This window comes from Diadema setosum, chromosome 11, assembly GCF_964275005.1.
Source record: "Diadema setosum chromosome 11, eeDiaSeto1, whole genome shotgun sequence".
NCBI classification, from domain to species: domain Eukaryota; kingdom Metazoa; phylum Echinodermata; class Echinoidea; order Diadematoida; family Diadematidae; genus Diadema; species Diadema setosum.
This window is the reverse complement of record NC_092695.1, coordinates 7,104,481-7,124,046: the sequence shown is the minus strand read 5'-3', so window position 1 is coordinate 7,124,046 and position 19,566 is coordinate 7,104,481. Positions and strand designations below refer to the sequence as shown.

The 19,566-nt window shown below is 38.9% G+C and overlaps 1 protein-coding gene across 2 annotated transcripts; it reads left to right on the top strand.

The window, feature by feature from the left end:
- The first annotated feature begins 6,265 nt into the window (after positions 1-6,265).
- LOC140235012 (high mobility group protein 1 homolog) lies at positions 6,266-18,911 on the top strand. Of its 2 annotated transcripts, none has more exons than XM_072315049.1 (5): positions 6,266-6,348; positions 11,350-11,571; positions 13,348-13,502; positions 13,795-13,969; positions 16,132-18,911. In XM_072315049.1, exons 2-5 carry the CDS (start codon positions 11,419-11,421, stop codon positions 16,252-16,254), a joined length of 606 nt encoding a protein of 201 aa, XP_072171150.1. In that variant the 5' UTR covers positions 6,266-6,348; positions 11,350-11,418; the 3' UTR covers positions 16,255-18,911. The 2 variants fall into 2 exon arrangements, with proteins under 2 accessions (XP_072171150.1, XP_072171152.1); XM_072315051.1 differs by lacking the exon at positions 6,266-6,348 and adding an exon at positions 6,638-6,658.
- The last annotated feature ends 655 nt before the right edge of the window (positions 18,912-19,566 follow it).

Here is a 19,566-nt window from a genome sequence, read left to right as displayed (position 1 = left end):
TACCCACTACAAACACGTTACGTTAGAGGTCAGTCACGCTCGCGTTCGTAGGATCGCGATCGTACACACATGTATACAGTGTATCACGAGTACACTGTATACACATAGAGCTCCATGGTATACAGTTGTAAACTGCATGCCAGTTTACGCGCTTGCGGAGTGATAAGTACAGCAAAGCAGCGGCGCACGCACCTGGATTCGAGAATGCCAGACCTTCACAGACGGGGCGGCCAGCCCGGAGTTTCCCCTTGAAGCAAAGGGTTTCGCCGCCCCCGCCCGGTGTGTTGCCTATACGCAAACACATCGCGATATTTTGGGATTTTGGTGTTCGGTGTTTCCGTCGTCTTTTTTTCTTGTTTTGTTAAAGCCTCTAGTCTCTTTCAAGCCATTTGGAAAATTTCATTTTACCTGCAACCATTACTGCATCATGTTATTTTTCATCTACATACAATGTATTAAGATCAGGGCATACATCCTTGTACGTTATCATCATTATCATAATTATACAGTAACACCATTAGAAGCCTATATTTTCAGTATTCTACATTTTCTTTTTTGCTTTAACCATCATCATCATCATCATCATCATCACAATCATCACCATCATGTGAGCATTTGGACACAGGAATTCCATATGGCGGGCACTCCTGTCGCTTGGCAATGCCAGGTGACCTAACCAACTAAGAAACAGAAAGTCGTTTGGGAAATGTGCACTGCAGAATTACCCCCAATTACGAACTGGCTTACTGTACAAAGACTCCCTCCCCCCCCCCCCCCCAAAAAAAAAAAAGAAGAAGAAGAAGAAGAAGAAGAAGAAGAAGAAGAAGAAGAAGTATTACCCAACAATCGCAAAAATATACTTTTACGCTTTGCAGTAGCTTATGGTTTATAGCGGGGTGGATTTTCTGACAATGAAAATACTTTAATAACCCCCCAAAACACCATTATAAAAACAAGAATAGAGTTGCTTGAAGTCAATAGGCCTTACAATTCCAATTGGTCATTATGATGCTGGTAATGGCATACATTGTTACTATATGAGATTCGTGATTACAGAACAAATAATGCATGCCCTGCACTTGACCAAAAGATCGGTCTGTATTTGGTCGTCGGGGATATGTTCAGCGGAGACTGCGTCTGGCTTCACGGATCCCCTCCTTATTGTCTCTGGAAGAGAGCGATAACGTCCAAAAAACAAAAGACTCCTCCGGATACTCGGACAGATCTTTCTGTGTAGCCCTGCACTAACGGTTCACTACTAGTTTCCTTTCCATTTCTTTTTTCTTTGTATGGGATTGTTCACTGCATGATAATCGATGTATTTTATAGAATTGGCAAATCAAATTGACATGCCGTCATATACTGAGTAGCCTAGTGGTCAATTGAGTAGCATGCGATATCCATGCACAGGGGTTATGTAAAGTTCGCAAACTGTGCTTGAACTGACGTGGGAGTGCATAGATAATTATAGTCATTAATATCTGCAAGCCTTGACCTGAGAATAAGTGATAACAACACGCAACACACACGCGACTGTCGGCGGCTCGACAACAAACTCCCAGCCATTATGTACTTCGTTACGTCTGCCGTCTGCGAGCCATCCTCCAAATTTGAAACTGGCGGCAGGAAATAGCGCGGGGCTGCAGTGCCCAAAGCCCATTTGGCAAAAGTTTACGTATCTTGAGTATGATAATCAAACTCTTTACCGAACCGTCTGCTTACTCTGCAAAAGGTTATACCAAATCTCTTGATTTACATTCACATAACAGTTGCGTTTAGCATGCTGGTGATCGCATCAGGGAGGTGGTTATGAATATTAAATACTATGGTATACTCCTCTCTGATCGAACAATCATGCACACTCTACTAAGGAAACGAGAAAAGTCCTAAAACAAACGATCCATCAAAATATAAATACTATTAATGTATATAGACTTATAGTGTGCATGTCAGGTTAATAGATGGGCACAACATTCGTTTCACAGAGATGGTGATCGCTGATGAATTTTTATAAACGTCATTATGATATACTTTATGTAAACTATACCAGTACTACATAATATTATGTATACTTACGCTTCTGACGAGCGTTACTGCCGCCCACAACAGCAAGAGCATCAACAACTTACGTGAACTACGACAACAAGAACAAAAACAAAAACAAAAACAAACAAACAAACAAACAGACAGACATCTAACAAAAAACCCTAATAACGAAGATAACTGAACCAGAACAGGATCCGAGGAACTGCATAAGGCGAGCAGATATCATATTCAAAACGTTCGAACTTGTATCAAAAAGAAAAAAAAAATGTCTACATTAACGAGTTTACGGTCAACTTTTTTTTTTTTTTAATTCATGTTGAAATGTTGGAGTACCACGCGGATTTCTGATTTGGACCAATGAATGTGCACCGGGGAGGATAGCGATCTACAAGGGCGGGCACTGGCGGGGGAAAATACAATGGTTACATAATAGCTTGGCCTCTGCCATGCATCCCATAGCTTCAAATGCCGTATGGGAAATTTGAAAATGTGGGGCTATTTTATTTTAATAATAATGATGTTATATAGCTTAAAATTCAAACCGAAGAAACGATGTCCTGCATTTAAATGCGACACACTAACTTTAGTTGTTTCATCTCTTTCCAACATCTCCTTTCTCCCTCCCCTCTCTCTCTTTACAGGAGTATGTGTGTGTACAATAATGTGATTATAATATGAATAATTATAATGATTGAATAAAATATAAAAGTATAAAAATGTTTGTATAGGTATACTAAATCAGTTCATTGCACAATATACTGTTCATATATAGACTTTCGCTGATATCACTTGATTTAAAAAAAAAAAAGTGTGGGTCATTGTACCGAAATATACAATATACATAATTTCCAAGTTCTCCCATCACTGCGAAACTGCACGATAGTCTTAAGTATGTACTGTATATTATTTTCGCGTACAGATATTTTCGCGAATTAGAGGGTTACAGACATTTTCGCGAGATGTTGTTTTCGCAAATTGACACCAACGCTTTAATATCTTACATGCATTGTTACCCTATTTTTCGATAGTGCATGGCGACATTTTCGCGTGTTGTTAAAGGGTCTGTACAGTACTAGTTGAGGGGAGGATTCAGGGCTATCCCATTCCTATAAGTGAGATAATGAGAAACCTCTTATGAAATAATAAAAGAGCATGTAATTTTAAGGATTCAACGTTTATTTGATGAAAATTGGTTTTCAAATGGTCGAAATATAAAAAAAAGCAAGGCGACAGGCCACGCCTTTAATTCATTAGGATGTCTTTGTTTCACCTTGTTTTTGGATATCTCAGTCATTTCATAACCGATTTTCATCAAATAAACTTTAGATTACCGTTAGAATTGTATCCTCTTTGACATCCTCGGAGTGGTTTCTGAATATCTCGCAAAACACTACAAGCTAAATCCTCACCTCAACGAGAACTGTACAGTCCCTTTAAATTCGCGATCCAATTGTGATTCGCGAAATTCGCGAAAATTAAACCCTCGCGAAAATAACCGCTTATATGCAGGCTTATTCTTAGTTAAGGCGCTGGTAAATGGTCGTCTTATAACAAAGAATATAGCAGGAATCGTCATAAAGCGATCTATGGCGCGTCAGAATCATTATGACATTTTTTTTTTTTTTGGGGGGGGGATACAGTCGGAGCTATATAGGGTCTGTGTGCGTTCATCCATGATATAGTGGGTTGATGAGCATGCCTGGTAGCTGATCGAATTTGAAACAAGCACAATAACAAACGAATAAAAATGTAACCAGGCTTTTATTGCCAGACGGCATGCACAGTTTATGAAGTTAACGACATTCTTCCATCAATAGCTATAGGTGGCAAGAATCATCCATTGTGGTCAATCCCAACTCTTGAATGGAAACTTCCAAATATTACGTTATGATATGATTGATTCTTATTTCTAATTTAGTATCTATTGGTCACAAATAAATTGCATTTACAACAAATAATAATGTTTAATTCTTTGCGAACCTTGAGGGCCATGTCTGTCCTTTAAGGTAAACCGTTGTACAAAACACGGAGTCAAAATATAGGGCCTATAAGTTTACCCATATATCATTTTCACATATCGCCCAACATTGCACATAATGACTCCACTTCAATAGGATTCAAAAGAGGAACAGTCACTTTCTCTCTATATACATATCGGATGATGGTGATAACAATATTCTTTTAATATCTTTTGACAAAAATGTGTACTCTGGCATCAATTAACTTCCTTATAATAGTGACGCCACCGGTGGGAAATTTTGCTCTTGTCTCTCTCAGTTATTATACCCATACATTTTATATAAAGGTAATTCATGAGATATAAGATGCAGGGGTAAATGAAGACAATTTCTATCAAGGACACTGCACTGACATCAGGTCTGGGGTCATGAGGCACAAAATTAATCAATGAGTTATGATCTCGGCATTTTCATTTTACACCTAAAGAGGAAATAAAGTTGACTTTATTCTTCGGTGAATAGATATTACATAAGTTAGCCAAATGTCATTCTTTTCGAATGTATTACAGATAAAATCATTCTTCATAACGGTCAGACGCTTCTCCCTGTTTTTCCTCCACTCCCCACCAATCACTATACTCTCAGTCGTTTCTTCTTTTCCCCATTTCTTCCTTACTGTCACATCCATCTTCTCGCTTTCATCTTTTCTCCCCTTTCACCAGTTCTCTTGGGGAGAAATGGGGGTGGGGTGGGGGGGGGGGGGCGCAAGCTATGGCAAGTTGACAATTTTGGATTTTGAAAATAAACTACTTCTATGAGATTCCAATCCGGGATTTAAGTCTAATTAGGTTTGTAGTCAGTATAAGTGCTTTATACATAGAGATACAGGTCCGTCTTTTTTTTTTCCATTTTGTGTATTTGTGACCGATATCATTTTATTTGTACAATGTTTTTTTAAAGGGTGTGTACAGTTCTGGTCGAGGTGAAGATTTAGCTTTTAACATTTTGTGAGACATTCAGAAACCACTCTTTGAGATGTCAAAGAGCATGCAGTTCTAAGGGGTATCAAAAGTTTATTCGATGAAAATCGGTTTTGAAATGGCCGAGATATCCAAAAACAAGGTGAAACAAAGAGATACTAATAAAGTTGGGGCATGTCGCCTTTTATTATTAGCACTTTTTTGGATATCTCGGCCATTTGAAAACCAATTTTCATCAAATAAACGTTGAATCCTTCTTAAAATTACATGCTCTTTCATATTTCATAAGAGGCTTTTCATTATCTCACTTAGGAATGTTCAAAACATGAATCCGTACCTCAACCAGTACTGCACAGTCCCTTTCAGTAGGCACCTATATGCTACTTGTATCATAGTCCTTTCTCTCAAAAGTAATTTTCTTCATTTTATCAGACATACAATATAACTATAGCAGAGGCGGATCCAGGAATTTCGTAAAGAGGGGGCGTGTTTACAAAAATAAAGGGGGGGGGGGGCGCACGCACCCCTCCCCCATTTTTTTCTTTTTATTTCTTTTGTTTCAACAAAAAATAAAGGGGGGGGGGGGGCGTGCGCCGTTTGTGGTCCTCCCTGGATCCGCCCCTGTATAGGATATTGAATCTTGAAATAAACCAGGGAGGGAGTCTCTTCCCACCTCCCTGAATCAACTTTCTCTGCAAAACGCATAATAGGAGAGAAACAGACCCTGAGGCTGGGGGCACCTCCCTGAAGAGGCATGGGGGAAAAAAGGGGGGGAGGGGGGCTATTCAATGGGGGGGGGGGGGGGTACAGTGTTCCTCTTATTTGCAACACCGTGAACACGGTGACTCTTGCATTGTTACACAATGTATTTAGCCCAAATACTAGTAACATATTTATTATGACACGCTGTTGTGTCATAGCTTTGCTTCCCCAAAAATGCACCCTGTTTGCAGATTTTATGATCCATACCATCTCTAATATTGTGAATTCTATTCAGTTTGTGGCGATTGATTCAGGCTATTGAACTTCTCATGATCATGGATGATTCTTGCCGAAGAAAAGTTTTTGCTGAGTGAAGTATATAGGCTAAATAATATTCCCGCTGCACGTTTCGCTATCACATGATTTGTAGCAGACGGCATAAATTACTTGGTCTGCTCTGCTCCTTTATAATGCGTCATGATTGGTCAAACATTGGCTCCTTCTTTAAATTGACCAATCAGCATGCATATGACTTCGCCTTGATCCTTGTCTCTTTGGCGTGGGTATATTGTTGCGCGTCTTTTCTGCATAGCGAGACAGCCGAACTATATACAGCACATCTCAAAGCCGTCCATAGCTTTACGTGCAGTCAGGACCGCAAGGTAAGTCTTTAAATTCGCTCTTTCTTTCTTTGTGCAAGAAAAAAATTGCAGAACCACATGGTATTTTGAGGACACTATTTTCTAACTTTTCGTGGGTCTTGATCAAAATTAAAGTTGTTTTTCATGCGTGTTACGTGATTTCTATCGCCGAGTTTCTTCCCATTGGATCGCGTGCTGGACAATGCCGAAATCAGTTCGAGCCTAATTTGTAGGGACCTGTTTTGCATCAACTTGAAAACTCGTTAATATCTCACTTTCCGCTGAATGATCGTTGACGAAAATTCATTGACTTATAAGGAACATATGTGCGGTAAGATTTGTAAAGTATCATCAATACCAGTTTTGTTGTCTGCTCGTTGGAGCACTTTTAATAGACCCATGTGGTTTGTGTTGCGTCGACTGCCGCGCTTGAAGTGCTATGCTCAGTGCAGTCTGTACGGGTGATGGCAATGTCGTTGATTTCTGCACTAAAAACTCTCTATATAGTAGCCCGTTCATTCGAGTTTTCACATAGAAAACCTATGGACATCACAAATATGAAGTTCAAACTGTGACTTGCAGAGTCTAATTTTCAATTTCCATTCTTACTTTAGTTCGAACGTCAAAAATGAATGGCACTTTCATTCATGAAATCGAAGGTGACGTTTTCGATGTTGTTTTTTGAGGCTTTGTTTGACCCCGCCGCTGCTGCCATCTTGTTCCATAGACATACGTTTGATTCCCTACAAACGCTCTGTATATGCTGCCTATATACTTCTCCGTTTCATATACAAACCCATTGAAACATGTACTAAACTGTCCGCAGTAATATACGGAACATTTCGGTACCACATTTGTCTCATTTTTCCTTTCTGTTTGAGATCACGGGGATGGAAATCCGTGGTGTATCATGTCTTCTCGTGTCAAGAATGTGGACGCGTGATTTCCTCCATTTTTTCGCCCCTAATGCCTGGGGTTGTGCTTCGTTCAGACAGCACGCAATGCGCATAGGCTGTACGTGCCTGCATCATGCGTTCTCTGTATGCACAGTATTATGTACGCTGTATTATGCATATGGCTGTCAGAAGCCTGACGCTATCCACATCCCATGCGAAAACACGCGGCCCATGCCATTACAAGTAACATTCTGTGGCAAAATATCATTGATAACCATAGTTGCATATCAACAAAATGACACATCCTACGTACATATGGGCCTTCGGAAATGTTCTTTTTCGTCGTAATTTTGGGGGATTTGCCGGACTTTTTGAAGAGGGTGTCAGTCACCTCATTTGCATAAACGGGGTTCGCCCACTGTTCAGCATGTAGTGCGTGCTCAGGTCTGCACAAAGGAGGGATTCTAGGCCCAGCTTGGCGTCGGAAACCGGGAAAGTTGAGCGGGCAGCGAAGCGTTGTGAGCTGAATGGGGTTCCCTCGATTCGAATCACAATGCGTGGGACCGGGGAAAATTTATCATTGCCAGGACCACCTGTGTGTGTGGCGCGGGAATGGAAGTGGCGTCCGTCTCAACTCGGTTAATGTCACATTCTGATAATGGTTAGGATTTTTTCACTGACATTTCAAACTGCTCCAAAACCATATCAATGCAATGCAATGGCAACACTCGTAAAAATGTGCAATGCAACATTTTCAAATAATAAGTTAAAATTTTTAAAGTTGCGCAAGTTGTTCACATGGAATCTATTTTTATCGCCTTATTCCAAGTGATTAAATACTGAATTTGCATTTCTGACTTCAGTTTGAACGTTTTGCCATAAATGTGTTTATTAGACATCCAGACATCTTTCAGAGAAATTGAACCAACATCAGATGTTATTCGCACTACGGCTGTACTGGTACAATTATAATATAATCAATACAAATTTTATTTGCTTGTGTGTGGTTGATAACATACAAAGTTGTACGAGATCCTCCATTTGATTTATTTTGTGTTGTGGTATTTCACCATGTTCTCTGATATATTTAGTGCCCTTTTTTAATTTTTATCATGTTGGTCAGTATGAATCCTTATAATTAAGTGGATTTCAAAGGAAGTGATTATGTGAATCGATTGATTTCCACGTTTGATAAGTCTGCGAAACCCAAATCGATAGATTTTGGTCCAAAGATTGGATGCCACTTCTCTTTTTTACGTGATTTAGAATATGCAAGGGTAGTTGAGAACAAATTTATGCAGGTCTCTGTAGGTTAGATATCAATTTGTACAGTCAATTTTAGTTTTTGGGGCCAAAAAATTGAAGTGTTTTGCCACTCCCAAATTCAAATCAGATTTGATAAACATGTATTGATACCCGGAACAGTAAAAGCAAACAACAAGAAGTTGTACACAACATCATGCTCGTGACAGGAAAGATACAGGATGAAGAATTTTCACATGTTTTCATGGAAAAGTGATAATTGGTTGCAGCCATATGCAAATTACGGTAGATGAGATGATTTCCTTTTTTTGTTACTCATATTCATATGTACTGATTTCACCAGTACAATTTTTTAAAATCAATTTTTACACATTTTGGACATTTGTCATGAAAACCGTGAAGCTGCAATTGTACCAGTAATTGTTTATGTATTGAGTCTTTTAGTCAAGCTACATTGTTACTGATTTTACATACATAAACCATACAGGGATTTTTTTTTCATAATTTTCTAGAAATACCAGAATCCCCCAAGGGCAAGGGAAAAAAAACAAACTATTTTTGTCCACTGGCAACTCGGAGCTTCTATGAACAGTGAAAGTTTATCACATTTTCAAAGTTTGTTATGATTTTTCTAGTTACTGACTACTGGTGTATGACTTTAATTCATTAGTCTTCCTTTATGTAGTGTCAGCAGAAATGCATCACACAAGGCAATTTAAAGGGATAGTACAGTTTCGATGGAGATGGGGCTATAGGTTTCCAACCTTTTTTGATAATGATTTTTTTTTTTTTAGATAATGAGAAACCTAGACTTATGAGATATGAAAGAGCATACAATGCTAAGAGGAATTCAAAGTTTATTCAATGAAATAAAAATTGGTTTTCAAATGGCAGAGATATCCAAAACAAAGAAATCCTAATGAAAGGTGGGACCTGCCTTCTTTTTTAGGATCCCTTCACTTTTCTTTTTGGATATCTTGGCCATTTCAAAACCAATTTTTATCAAATGAACTCTGAATTCCTCCTGGAATTGTATGCTCTTTGAAATGTCATAAAGTGTTAACCCTAACTAGGCCGGGCTTTTTGGCCTGTTCTGAGGGCGGGGGAGGGTTGATTCAAACCCCCCCCCCCCCCCCGGGATCTTGTCCGTCGATCGCGCAATCGCCCTGAAAATTGGCAAATATTTTGTACATTACTTGTTGCATAATCTACCAAATTATAAAAGAAAAAATTATTAATATAAAAAATATTTTATATTAATATGTGTGAAATCATAAATTTTGCTCTAATTCAGAAAATAAAGCTAATGGCATCCTACTTTTGGGTTACGTTATTCCTAACAATTTACTTGAAAAAAAAAATCTGGTATCGGAATTGATTTCTTATGTATTCTATTGTTTTATGAATTTCTTATCTATTTCTTTGTTTTTCAACCTTTTGGTTTTTTCGTTTTTTTTTCACAAAATTCATTACAGAACCTATTTTAAGCATAATTATGCTAAAATTAATTGATTTCAGCCATTGAAAGTGAAAATAATCATATCTTTTTGAATAAGGTGAGAAAACTCAATTTGCGTAGACTTTGTACACAAAATCACATTTTTGAGCCATTTTCGGTCTGACAAGCATGTATAAAAGGTCATGCAGCGTTGTGATGGTATGTCCGATTTTCACAAAAGTGTCAAAAGATGTGCAAGACTTGAAAGTAAAAAGTTGGCGAGTGGGGCGATAAAAAAAAATCACACGGCAGAATGGTCGCAGAAAATGTCGAGGGGAGTTGATTCAACCCCCCCCCCCCCCCCCCCCCGCACGGCCCTTTTAGGGTTACAATGTAAGTATCTTGCAAAAAGTTAAAGGCTGAATCCTGGCCTTAACCAATACTATATCCTTTGACATTCTGCAGTGTGTAAAAAGTAATAGATGAACCCAAGTGTGAGCACACGTATAGAGTGAGAGAAGATATGACCATTCAAACTTTAAAATCATGTTTCCTTTTACACGGCATTTAGTGGGCATGTCGTAGGAAACACTGCGACCTGGCCATAAATTCATGTTGAAGTACAAGTGTACACTGTATGATTCTTCAAATTTCATTTACCTGTGGAAAGCTACCAAGTTTGTTAGCTTATGTTTGTTTTTTCCCCATTGGCACTTCACATCTCTTGTGTGTGCTTCACTGGCAGCAATTTCTTGGCAAATTTTGTTTGGATAGATGGATGTTTGGTCAAATTTTGGTGACTATTTGTCTTCTAGTTTAATTGGGGTCAAAGGTCTGAAAGGTCAGCGAACTTGCCCTGAATACTCTGACCACATAGTAGGTTCTGAAAAGCTACAAGATCACCAAATTCACACCACAATTGCATCTTAAATAGTTGTATGTTGGGTGTGATTACCATATCTGGATGAATTTGGACAAAGGTCACACAAATATGAGGTCAAAGAACTTTTCCTGAGAAGGCACAAATCAGAGGTCAAAAGGTCAAAGGACACCCTTGAAAAGCACAATGCAAATGCAAAAATGCATCCTTAAAAAAAATTACCCGAGTCAGACCACAAGTGACTGCCTGTAGACACAAGTCAAATGGAAATGATGAATCTTACAGATCCAAGGTCGAAGGTCAACTAATTTTTCCTAGAGCAAGAAACATGATTTAAAGATATCATTTAAAAACTTTCTTTTTTAGGTAAGACATGTCCATCTCCCAAACATGCAGTTTGTAGTGATCTAAATGAAGAAAAAAAAATTGTCACTGAAAAAAAGAATTCCTTTTAAAAGAAATAAAGAAGATGGTCCTGACGTACAATATAATTGTATCTGCAAGTTTCTTAATAAATATTATGTGTATTTTGTTGTTTCTCCCAGTGAACTACATAGGGCTATCCAGACTCTCCTCCTTTGGCCAACGCAAAGAACTTTGAGGAACAGATTACCATGGGAAAGAACAAGGACAGTAAGAGGCCGCGTGGTCGCATGTCGGCATACGCCTTCTTCGTGCAGGAGTCGCGCGCCGAGCATGCCAAGAACCACCCCAATGAGCAGGTCGTCTTCGCAGAGTTCTCCAAGGACTGCGCTGCCAGGTGGAAGGTAGGAGTTCTGAAATCAATCAGACATCATTCAGAACAATATTTGTAGATTTAAATGCAAAACGAAGAAAAAAACCTTGATGTATCCATTTCGATCAATTTCGAGTTATTTGAAATTAAATCTGCTAAAAAATAGAAAATAATTGAAATATAATTTTACACTGTATCTCCAAAAAATTTGGTTATGTAATGAGTGCAGTATCACTGAAATTGCATATAAACTAATTTATAGGTCATTGCCAGGAAATATATCACATTTTCTTCTCATTTTCTAAACACCAAGTTTAGCCTGACACCAAGCTCAAGTCCAACACTGCTCACAAATGCAAATTTGGTCCACTTCTCAAACTGTAGCTAATTCGAAATCTAGTTCTTACTGCTTATCCAGTTGTTGTTTTTTTAGCTCACCTGAGCCAAAGGCTCAAGTGAGCTATTGCGATCGCCCTCTGTCCAGCGTCCGTCGTGCGTCGTGCGTAAACTTTTTACATTTTCATCTTCTTCTTGAAAACCCCAGGACCGATTTTCATCAAACTTGGCAGGTACCTGGTAGCATCCCTAGGGGGTTAGGAACTCAATTTGTTAAAATGGGCACCATGCCCCACCCAGGGGGCCCCCAGGGGGCCCAAACCCCCCAAAATTAAGGAATCTGTAAAGATCTTCTTCTCTAGAACCAGAAGTGATAGAGCTAAGTTAATACTATGAGTTAGTACATTGATGACTGTAGTTTCAAGTTTGTTCATGGCAGGATCAGGGGTGCCCCCCCCCCCCCCCCCCCCGGGACCCAGGGGAGGGGGTGGGGAGGGGTTCTAATAGGGCCTAAATTGTACATTTTCATCTTCTTCTTGAGAACCCCATGACCCGTTTTCACCAAACTTGGCAGGTAGCATCCCTAGGGGGTTAGGAACTCAATTTGTTAAAATGGGCACCATGCCCCACCCAGGGGGCCCCCAGGGGGGCAAACCCCCCCAAAATTAAGGAATCTTTAAAAATGTTCTTCTCTAGAACCAGAAGTGATGGAGCTAAGATGATACTATGAGTGAGTACATTAATGACTGTAGTTTTGAGTTTGTTCATAGGAGATCCAGGGGTGCCCCTCTTGGGGGCACGGGTGGGGGGGGGGGGGGTGGTTGGGAAGGTCCAAATGGGGGCCTGAATTGTACATTTTCATCTTCTTCCTGAAAACCTCATGATGGATTTTCGTCAAACTTGGCAGGTAGCATCCCTAGGGGGTCAGGATCTAAATTTATCAAAATGGGCACCATGCCCCACCCAGAGGGCCCCAGGGGGCCCCCAATCCCCAATGATTAAGGAATCTTAAAAAATTTGGGTCCTTATTGTACATTTTCATCTTCTACTTGAGAATGCCTGGTCAAATTTTGGTAGAGCTGTGAATAATTTAGATTAGTGACTGCGTGAAAGGTGAACTTGCGATACTCAGGTGAGCGCTAGACCCGCGGGTCTCTTGTCTTTTTTATGGATGGTATAAATGGGTTTGGACAGTACGCTAAGTGATAGCTTTTGTGATACCATAGCCGCTCAGTATATGATTTGTGTGTATATTTTTACGATGAAGTGTCGTTAGTCTTGCTTGCAATCTTATTGAAGTGGTCACTGCTCTTAACACACCTTGAAAGCATCAATGTAGTTTGTGTGTCTGTGTGTGTGTGTGTGTGTGTTTCTGTCTGTCTGTCTGTCTGTCTGTTGTGAGGGTGGCAGGGTATACAATAAAAAAAGCCAACTACTATTTTCTTTGCATGCTGTCATTACACCAACATAGAGCATGGACGATAAGAGCAAGAGGATCTTCCACGAACGCTCGGAGCGGGACAAGATCCGCTACGACCGAGAGATGTCCACGTACAAGCCCCCCAAGGGCGAGAAGAACAAGAGGAGACGCCGCAGGAAGGACCCCGGCGCACCCAAGAGGAACCTGTAAGTGTTTTCATCGTCCCCAAAAGTTTGACTAATTAGTGATGAGGGGAGAAGATTGTGGCTACCCTGTCTAAGAAAAAGTCCATTCCATGTTCATATTAATGTGCATGAAAGGAGTAAAGTCAAGTAATAGTAAAATCAAGCAGCCAAGATAAAGTTTCATAAAAATTAGACTAACAGAAGAGATTATTAATGAATTCCAAAGTTTTCATGTGTAACATGAATATGTAACAGTGATATTGGTCACAACTACATAATTTGTCATTCTAATCTTGCTGTTTTGCCGCTGCAGGTCAGCCTTCTTCATCTTCAGCGGTGAGAAGCGTGGGGGCATCAAGGCCATCCACCCAGACTGGTCAGTTGGGGACATCGCCAAGGAGCTGGCGGTCAAGTGGAGGAACATGACCTCTGCCGACAAGGCCCAGTACGAGAGGGCAGCAGGAAAGGACAAGGAACGGTACCTCAAGGTGAGATGACTGCCATGAAGACTGTGCACACTTTCTCAACCCTAAAAAGACCGGGGGGTTGGGGGCTTTTTGGGGCCCCCCCCTCGACATTTTTCGCGATAAATCTGGAATGTGAAAATCTCGTGCCGCGACGTTTTATGACTTTTTTCTTTTAAGTCTTGCGCAACTTTTGAGACCAAATTCGCGACGCCCGGGTATGTGGTTCTGAAGTTACACAATATTTTGTAAGTGCATGTCAGACCCGAAATTGCTCAAAAACATGATTTCATGTACAAACCCAATGCAAATTCTGTTTCTGACCAAAATTCATAAATGTATCATTATTTTAACTTTTACTTATCAAAATCAATTAATTTCATGTTCTTTATGATTGAAATAGTGTCGCTGATGATTTCCATCGAAAAAACAATAAAAAACAAAAAATTCGAAAACAACGAAATACATAGGAAATTTCAAAAACAATAAGATACATAAGGAAAAGAATTTGATACCGCCGTTTTTTGTCCCCGCCGAACGAGTTCGAGCAGGGGACTATGAAACGGGCTCCGTACGTGTGTGTGTCCGTGTGTCCGTCCGTCCGTGCGTCCGTCCGTGCGTCCGTCCGTGCGTCCGTGTGTGCGTCCGTGTGTGATCAAAATCTTCAATTTGCTACTTCTCTGTCATTTATGAGCCAATTTTGATTCTGTTTGCTTTATATGATAGCACTACATGGGAGCTTTAAAACTTCTACACAGAATTTCAGTCGTGACCTTTGACCTTGACCTTTGACCTATATTGTACATTTTGCTACAAAATGCTACTCCTTCGCCATTTCTAACCCGATTTTGATTCCGTTTGCTTTATATGATGGCACTAGGTGAGGGCTTCAAAACTTCTACACAGAATTTTGACCTTTGACTTCTTTGACCTTTGACCTTGATTTTTGACCTATTTTGTACATTTTGCTACAAAATGCTACTCCTTCGCCATTTCTAACCCGATTTCGATTCAGTTTGCTTTATGTGATGGCACTAGGTGAGGGCTTCAAAACTTCTACACAGAATTTTGACCTTTGCCTTCTTTGACCTTTGACCTTGATTTTTGACCTATATTGTACATTTTGCTACAACATGCTACTCCTTCGCCATTTCTAACCCGATTTCGATTCCGTTTGCTTTATGTGATGGCACTAGGTGAGGGCTTCAAAACTCCTACACAGAATTTTGACCTTTGCCTTCTTTGACCTTTGACCTTGATTTTTGACCTATATTGTACAATTTGCTACAAAATGCTACTCCTTCGCCATTTCTAACCCGATTTCGATTCCGTTTCTTTATATGATGGCACTAGGTGAGGGCTTCAAAACTTCTACACAGAATTTTGACCTTTGCCTTCTTTGACCTTTGACCTTGATTTTTGACCTGTATTGTACATTGGCTACAAAATGCTACTCCTTCGCCGTTTCTAACCCGATTTTGATTCCGTTTGCTTTATGTGATGGCACTAGGTGAGGGCTTCAAAACTTTACACAGAATTTTGACCTTTGCCTTCTTTGACCTTTGACCTTGATTTTTGACCTGTATTGTACATTGGCTATAAAATGCTACTCCTTCGCCATTTCTAACCCGATTTTGATTCCGTTTGCTTTATGTGATGGCACTAGGTGAGGGCTTCAAAACTTTTACACAGAATTTTGACCTTTGACTTCTTTGACCTTTGACCTTGATTTTTTACCTATATTGCACATTTTGCTACAAAATGCTACTTCCGGCGGGGACATATATTACGCACCGCGTAATTTCTACTTTTCCTTGTTTTATGTGCATTCAATAAGAATCCTACACAGAGTACCTAAGCCAAAAATTAGCAGTTTTGGACATTTGATTATAGAATTACAGCCATTTTTTAAAATTCATGCATAAATTAGCATAATTAATTTATTAAAAATAAATCTGAATATTTGTGAAATAATTACCTATTCAGTTTTGTAGATTACCTTGTGGCTGACGCGCGTGCCAATTTTCCTTGCGATCACGCGGTCAGCGGCCAAGATCTTGGGGGGGGGGGGGCCTAATGAGCCTGTATTGGAACTTTCTTTCCATGTGTATCAAGATGGCAAGACATCTTCAAAAAGTAATTTGATTTATCTGTGTATTGATTTGTTTGTTGGTTCTGTTACCTAGGAAATGGCTGATTACAAGGCAAAGGCCAAAAACAACAAGCAGCAAGCTCGCCGTGAATCTTCAAGCTCCAGTTCTTCTGACGATTCCAGCTCGGACGACTCAAGCTCCGATGACAGTGATTAAGAAGGACGCCTCAAGAAAATCCCCTCGTGACGGACCATCAGCATGCGTGGGGTGACGAGAGAAAAAAAAAAAAGAAATAGAAAAGAAAAAAAGCGAAGAAAATTCACCACCATCCCAACTTGGTGAAAGTGTCAGCGTAACTGGTGACTCTCTCCAGAACGTAACAAAAGTGCTTTTGTTTCCTTTGTTGTTCCAAACTGCACCTTAAGAGGACCATTGTTTTTCTAATTAGATTGTTCTTTGCAGTTCAATATGGCGTCAAGCAAGGAGGGAAGGAGAGAAAAGGGTGTGTTGGCTTTTGTTGATACCGACTGTCGCCAGAACTGATGTTCCAGAGACACAAAAAACAGCATGTCGACTAAAATATCAGAATCTGATATAAAAACACAAATAAAACCATTGGATTCGTTTGCAGAGACTGCATTCTCTTTCTCACAATTATCAGACATTCTCTTCAGACATAAGATTTGTAAATTGAATAGACTGTGAATTCTGCTTGGAACACAAGAATGTTCTTCATTGCTATGTATTATTATCATCCAAATATGTAAATTGTGCTTGAAACACTAGAATTGTTCTCAGCGTTACCTGTTGATGATCATCATTAACTTATGTCACACTTAAATTTTCATCTAAATCAAGGCCTGTTCCAATCAAATGCAGACTTCTTCTCATCCTCGTGAATGCTGCAGTAGGGGAGGGGGTGTTTAGTGACAAGCTCAAATGCATATGTCACTTATTTTTCTTGTGCATGCAGGTCAAAACACTTATCATTACCTCTTTGGTGTAATTATTGTGATTCAGAGTTTGACACAGTTGCTGTTTCTCCAAGAAAATGTTCTTTGCATTACATAATGGAATTCCATTTCGTGTTTAAGGTAGCATCAGATCATTGTATAATATAATTCAGTGTTGCAAAATCTTAACATTGATCATCTTTGAATTTAAATCAAACAAAAAAAAGGGTTTATGTAAGACTTTCCTCATTGAGAGATTACCCTAGTTCGTTGTGTTGAATTTCTCTTTAAAGGCTTCTGGTTAATTGTTTGAGATGAGATAGTCACGGCATAAGTAGGTGCTTGCTGTAATAAACTTATAAGCAGTATTAAAGGTGGCATTGAAAAGCCACTTAAGGAGACAATTTTACAAGTATTGTTCACTATTTCATAGCAATGCAAAGAGCTGAACATTCTTCACTTTTGACTTAAACAGATGTTAAGCAACATGGCAAGATGATTGATAGTATATTTTCATAATTTGTTTTATGTATCTTTTGTTTCATGTGGTTACCCGTTGATTTCTCTGCGCTGTCGTGTACCATAGCTATTTAAATGTGTGTATGCTTTTTAACAAGTTCTTGCTGTTTGTATAAAGCTTGTAATTACCACAAGGATAAAAAAAGCCAGTGTGAATATTGGAAAAATGTTGATCATAAAGAGCATGCTTTGATAATTTATAAAGAAACCTTTCATTCCAAAAACTGTAGGAAGGAATTTCCAGTGCTACAATTGCCAAGATGATACAAACATACAATATAGACTCAGTGCATGAAAATAATAGTACCCTTTAATTTTTTTTTCTGTCTAAATAGATAATAAATCAAATAAAACACTTACATTCAGTTTTCAATGTCACAAAATTTTCTCAGCATGCTCTCTATGTCAACGATCAGTTGTAAATGTCTGAATTTTAACCTGTTTTACAGCTCTAGTTTTATAAGGTTATCACACACTAGAAACTTACATGTTAGGGTGGGGTCAATTACCAGAATACATTCTTTCTTCTTTTTTTTTTCTGTTTTGCTGTTTCCAGTGTTGTTGACATCACTTTTTAGTATGTTACTAAACTCGGCGAGGATTATTATGCCAAGAAACATCAACCAATGCATGACTGCATCGTGTGGTACAGTTTGGGAATTGCTGCATACGAATGAGTCAAGCAGCATCCGGCATATTTCACAATGGACTTTGTTTGAAAAGAGCTGCTGAGTAGCAGAGAAATTTTGACTCGACACAACACATTTCTCTTACAGCAGTAACTAGGGGGCAAAGACAATCACTTTTTTTTTTCACAATTTTATTCTTTTATTTTCAAGATAAGACGAGTGACCATGTTTTTCTGTCTCATAAATGTATTCATAGTCCCATGCCTGGCCTTCAGTGCATTTTGCATTTTGTCTTGTGGTTGCACGGCACCTACATTCTCTGTACTGTCTGCCGAGAGTTCTGCAATCTTTGCTGTACGACCTCATCCAAGTTCGTAGGCACTACAACTGCCTATACTTTGTGTATGTCCGGCCTAATGTTCGGTTTTTTTTTTTTTTTTCATGGTTCAGATATGTGATGAATGGAGGCCAATTCTTTTTTCGTTCTGTTGTCTTTTGTAGCCTTTATGAATCTAGGAAAAGTGTTAACAGGTCGGCATGCATTGCTGTTTGAGGGCCCGACCCATGTTGGTGGAGCCACAGGTAAAAGTTTGTCTTACAGATGGCACTTCAGGCATTATCCATGTAGATAATTTGGTGAGGATTTGAAAAAGAAAAAAAAAAAAAACACCAACAAAACAATTGTAGCTGTTGTAAGTTTGCGTACTTTTAAGTCTATAGTAATGGTTTGAAATAAAAAATGTCAAAACAAAATTTGAGAACCCTTACTGAACTTACTGATTTCCAATTTCTGTGTATGTACATTGTATTTATGTATACATGTATTATGTGTGTGTGTGTGTGTGTGTGTGTGTGTGTGTGCATATATATATATATAGATATATAGATATATATATATATATATATATATATATATATATATATATATGCACACTTCTCACTCTGTTTTAAATTTAAATGAAGGAGCTACACTGCATGGTCGAGACCCTTTCTCACACTATGTGTATGTATATATATAATATGTATATATAATGTGTATGTATATATATATATATAATATATATGTATGTGTGTGTGTGTATTTATATACACGTATATTGAGAGTCTGAAATACACTATACTATAAAATGAGCTATTATATGTACATTTACATATTTATAATTATGTATGCATACACATAAAAGGATGAGCATCATAGTGAAAGTCAGAAAAGATTTAAAACATACATAAATATATATGCAATCAGCCATGATTCCATTAAAATATGAGAGAGATGCAGAGCATCTTTGTTCTGATTTATGAGACCATTTTGGCAAAATCTCGCGCTCGAGTTGGGACTTCTCCTGCTTAAGACATGTTTTCTCCCACATAAGACTTAGCTTTCTCCTGCCCAACTTTAACTTTGGTATGTAAATAAGGCTAAGAAA

Bases quoted from the DNA above. Each gene is read 5' to 3' on its own strand.
- LOC140235012 (XM_072315049.1), top strand. From the start codon at position 11,419: ATGGGAAAGAACAAGGACAGTAAGAGGCCGCGTGGTCGCATGTCGGCA. The intron at 13,503-13,794 runs GTAAGTGTTTTC...TTGCCGCTGCAG, and splicing joins GGCGCACCCAAGAGGAACCT to GTCAGCCTTCTTCATCTTCA. The intron at 13,970-16,131 runs GTGAGATGACTG...TCTGTTACCTAG, and splicing joins ACAAGGAACGGTACCTCAAG to GAAATGGCTGATTACAAGGC.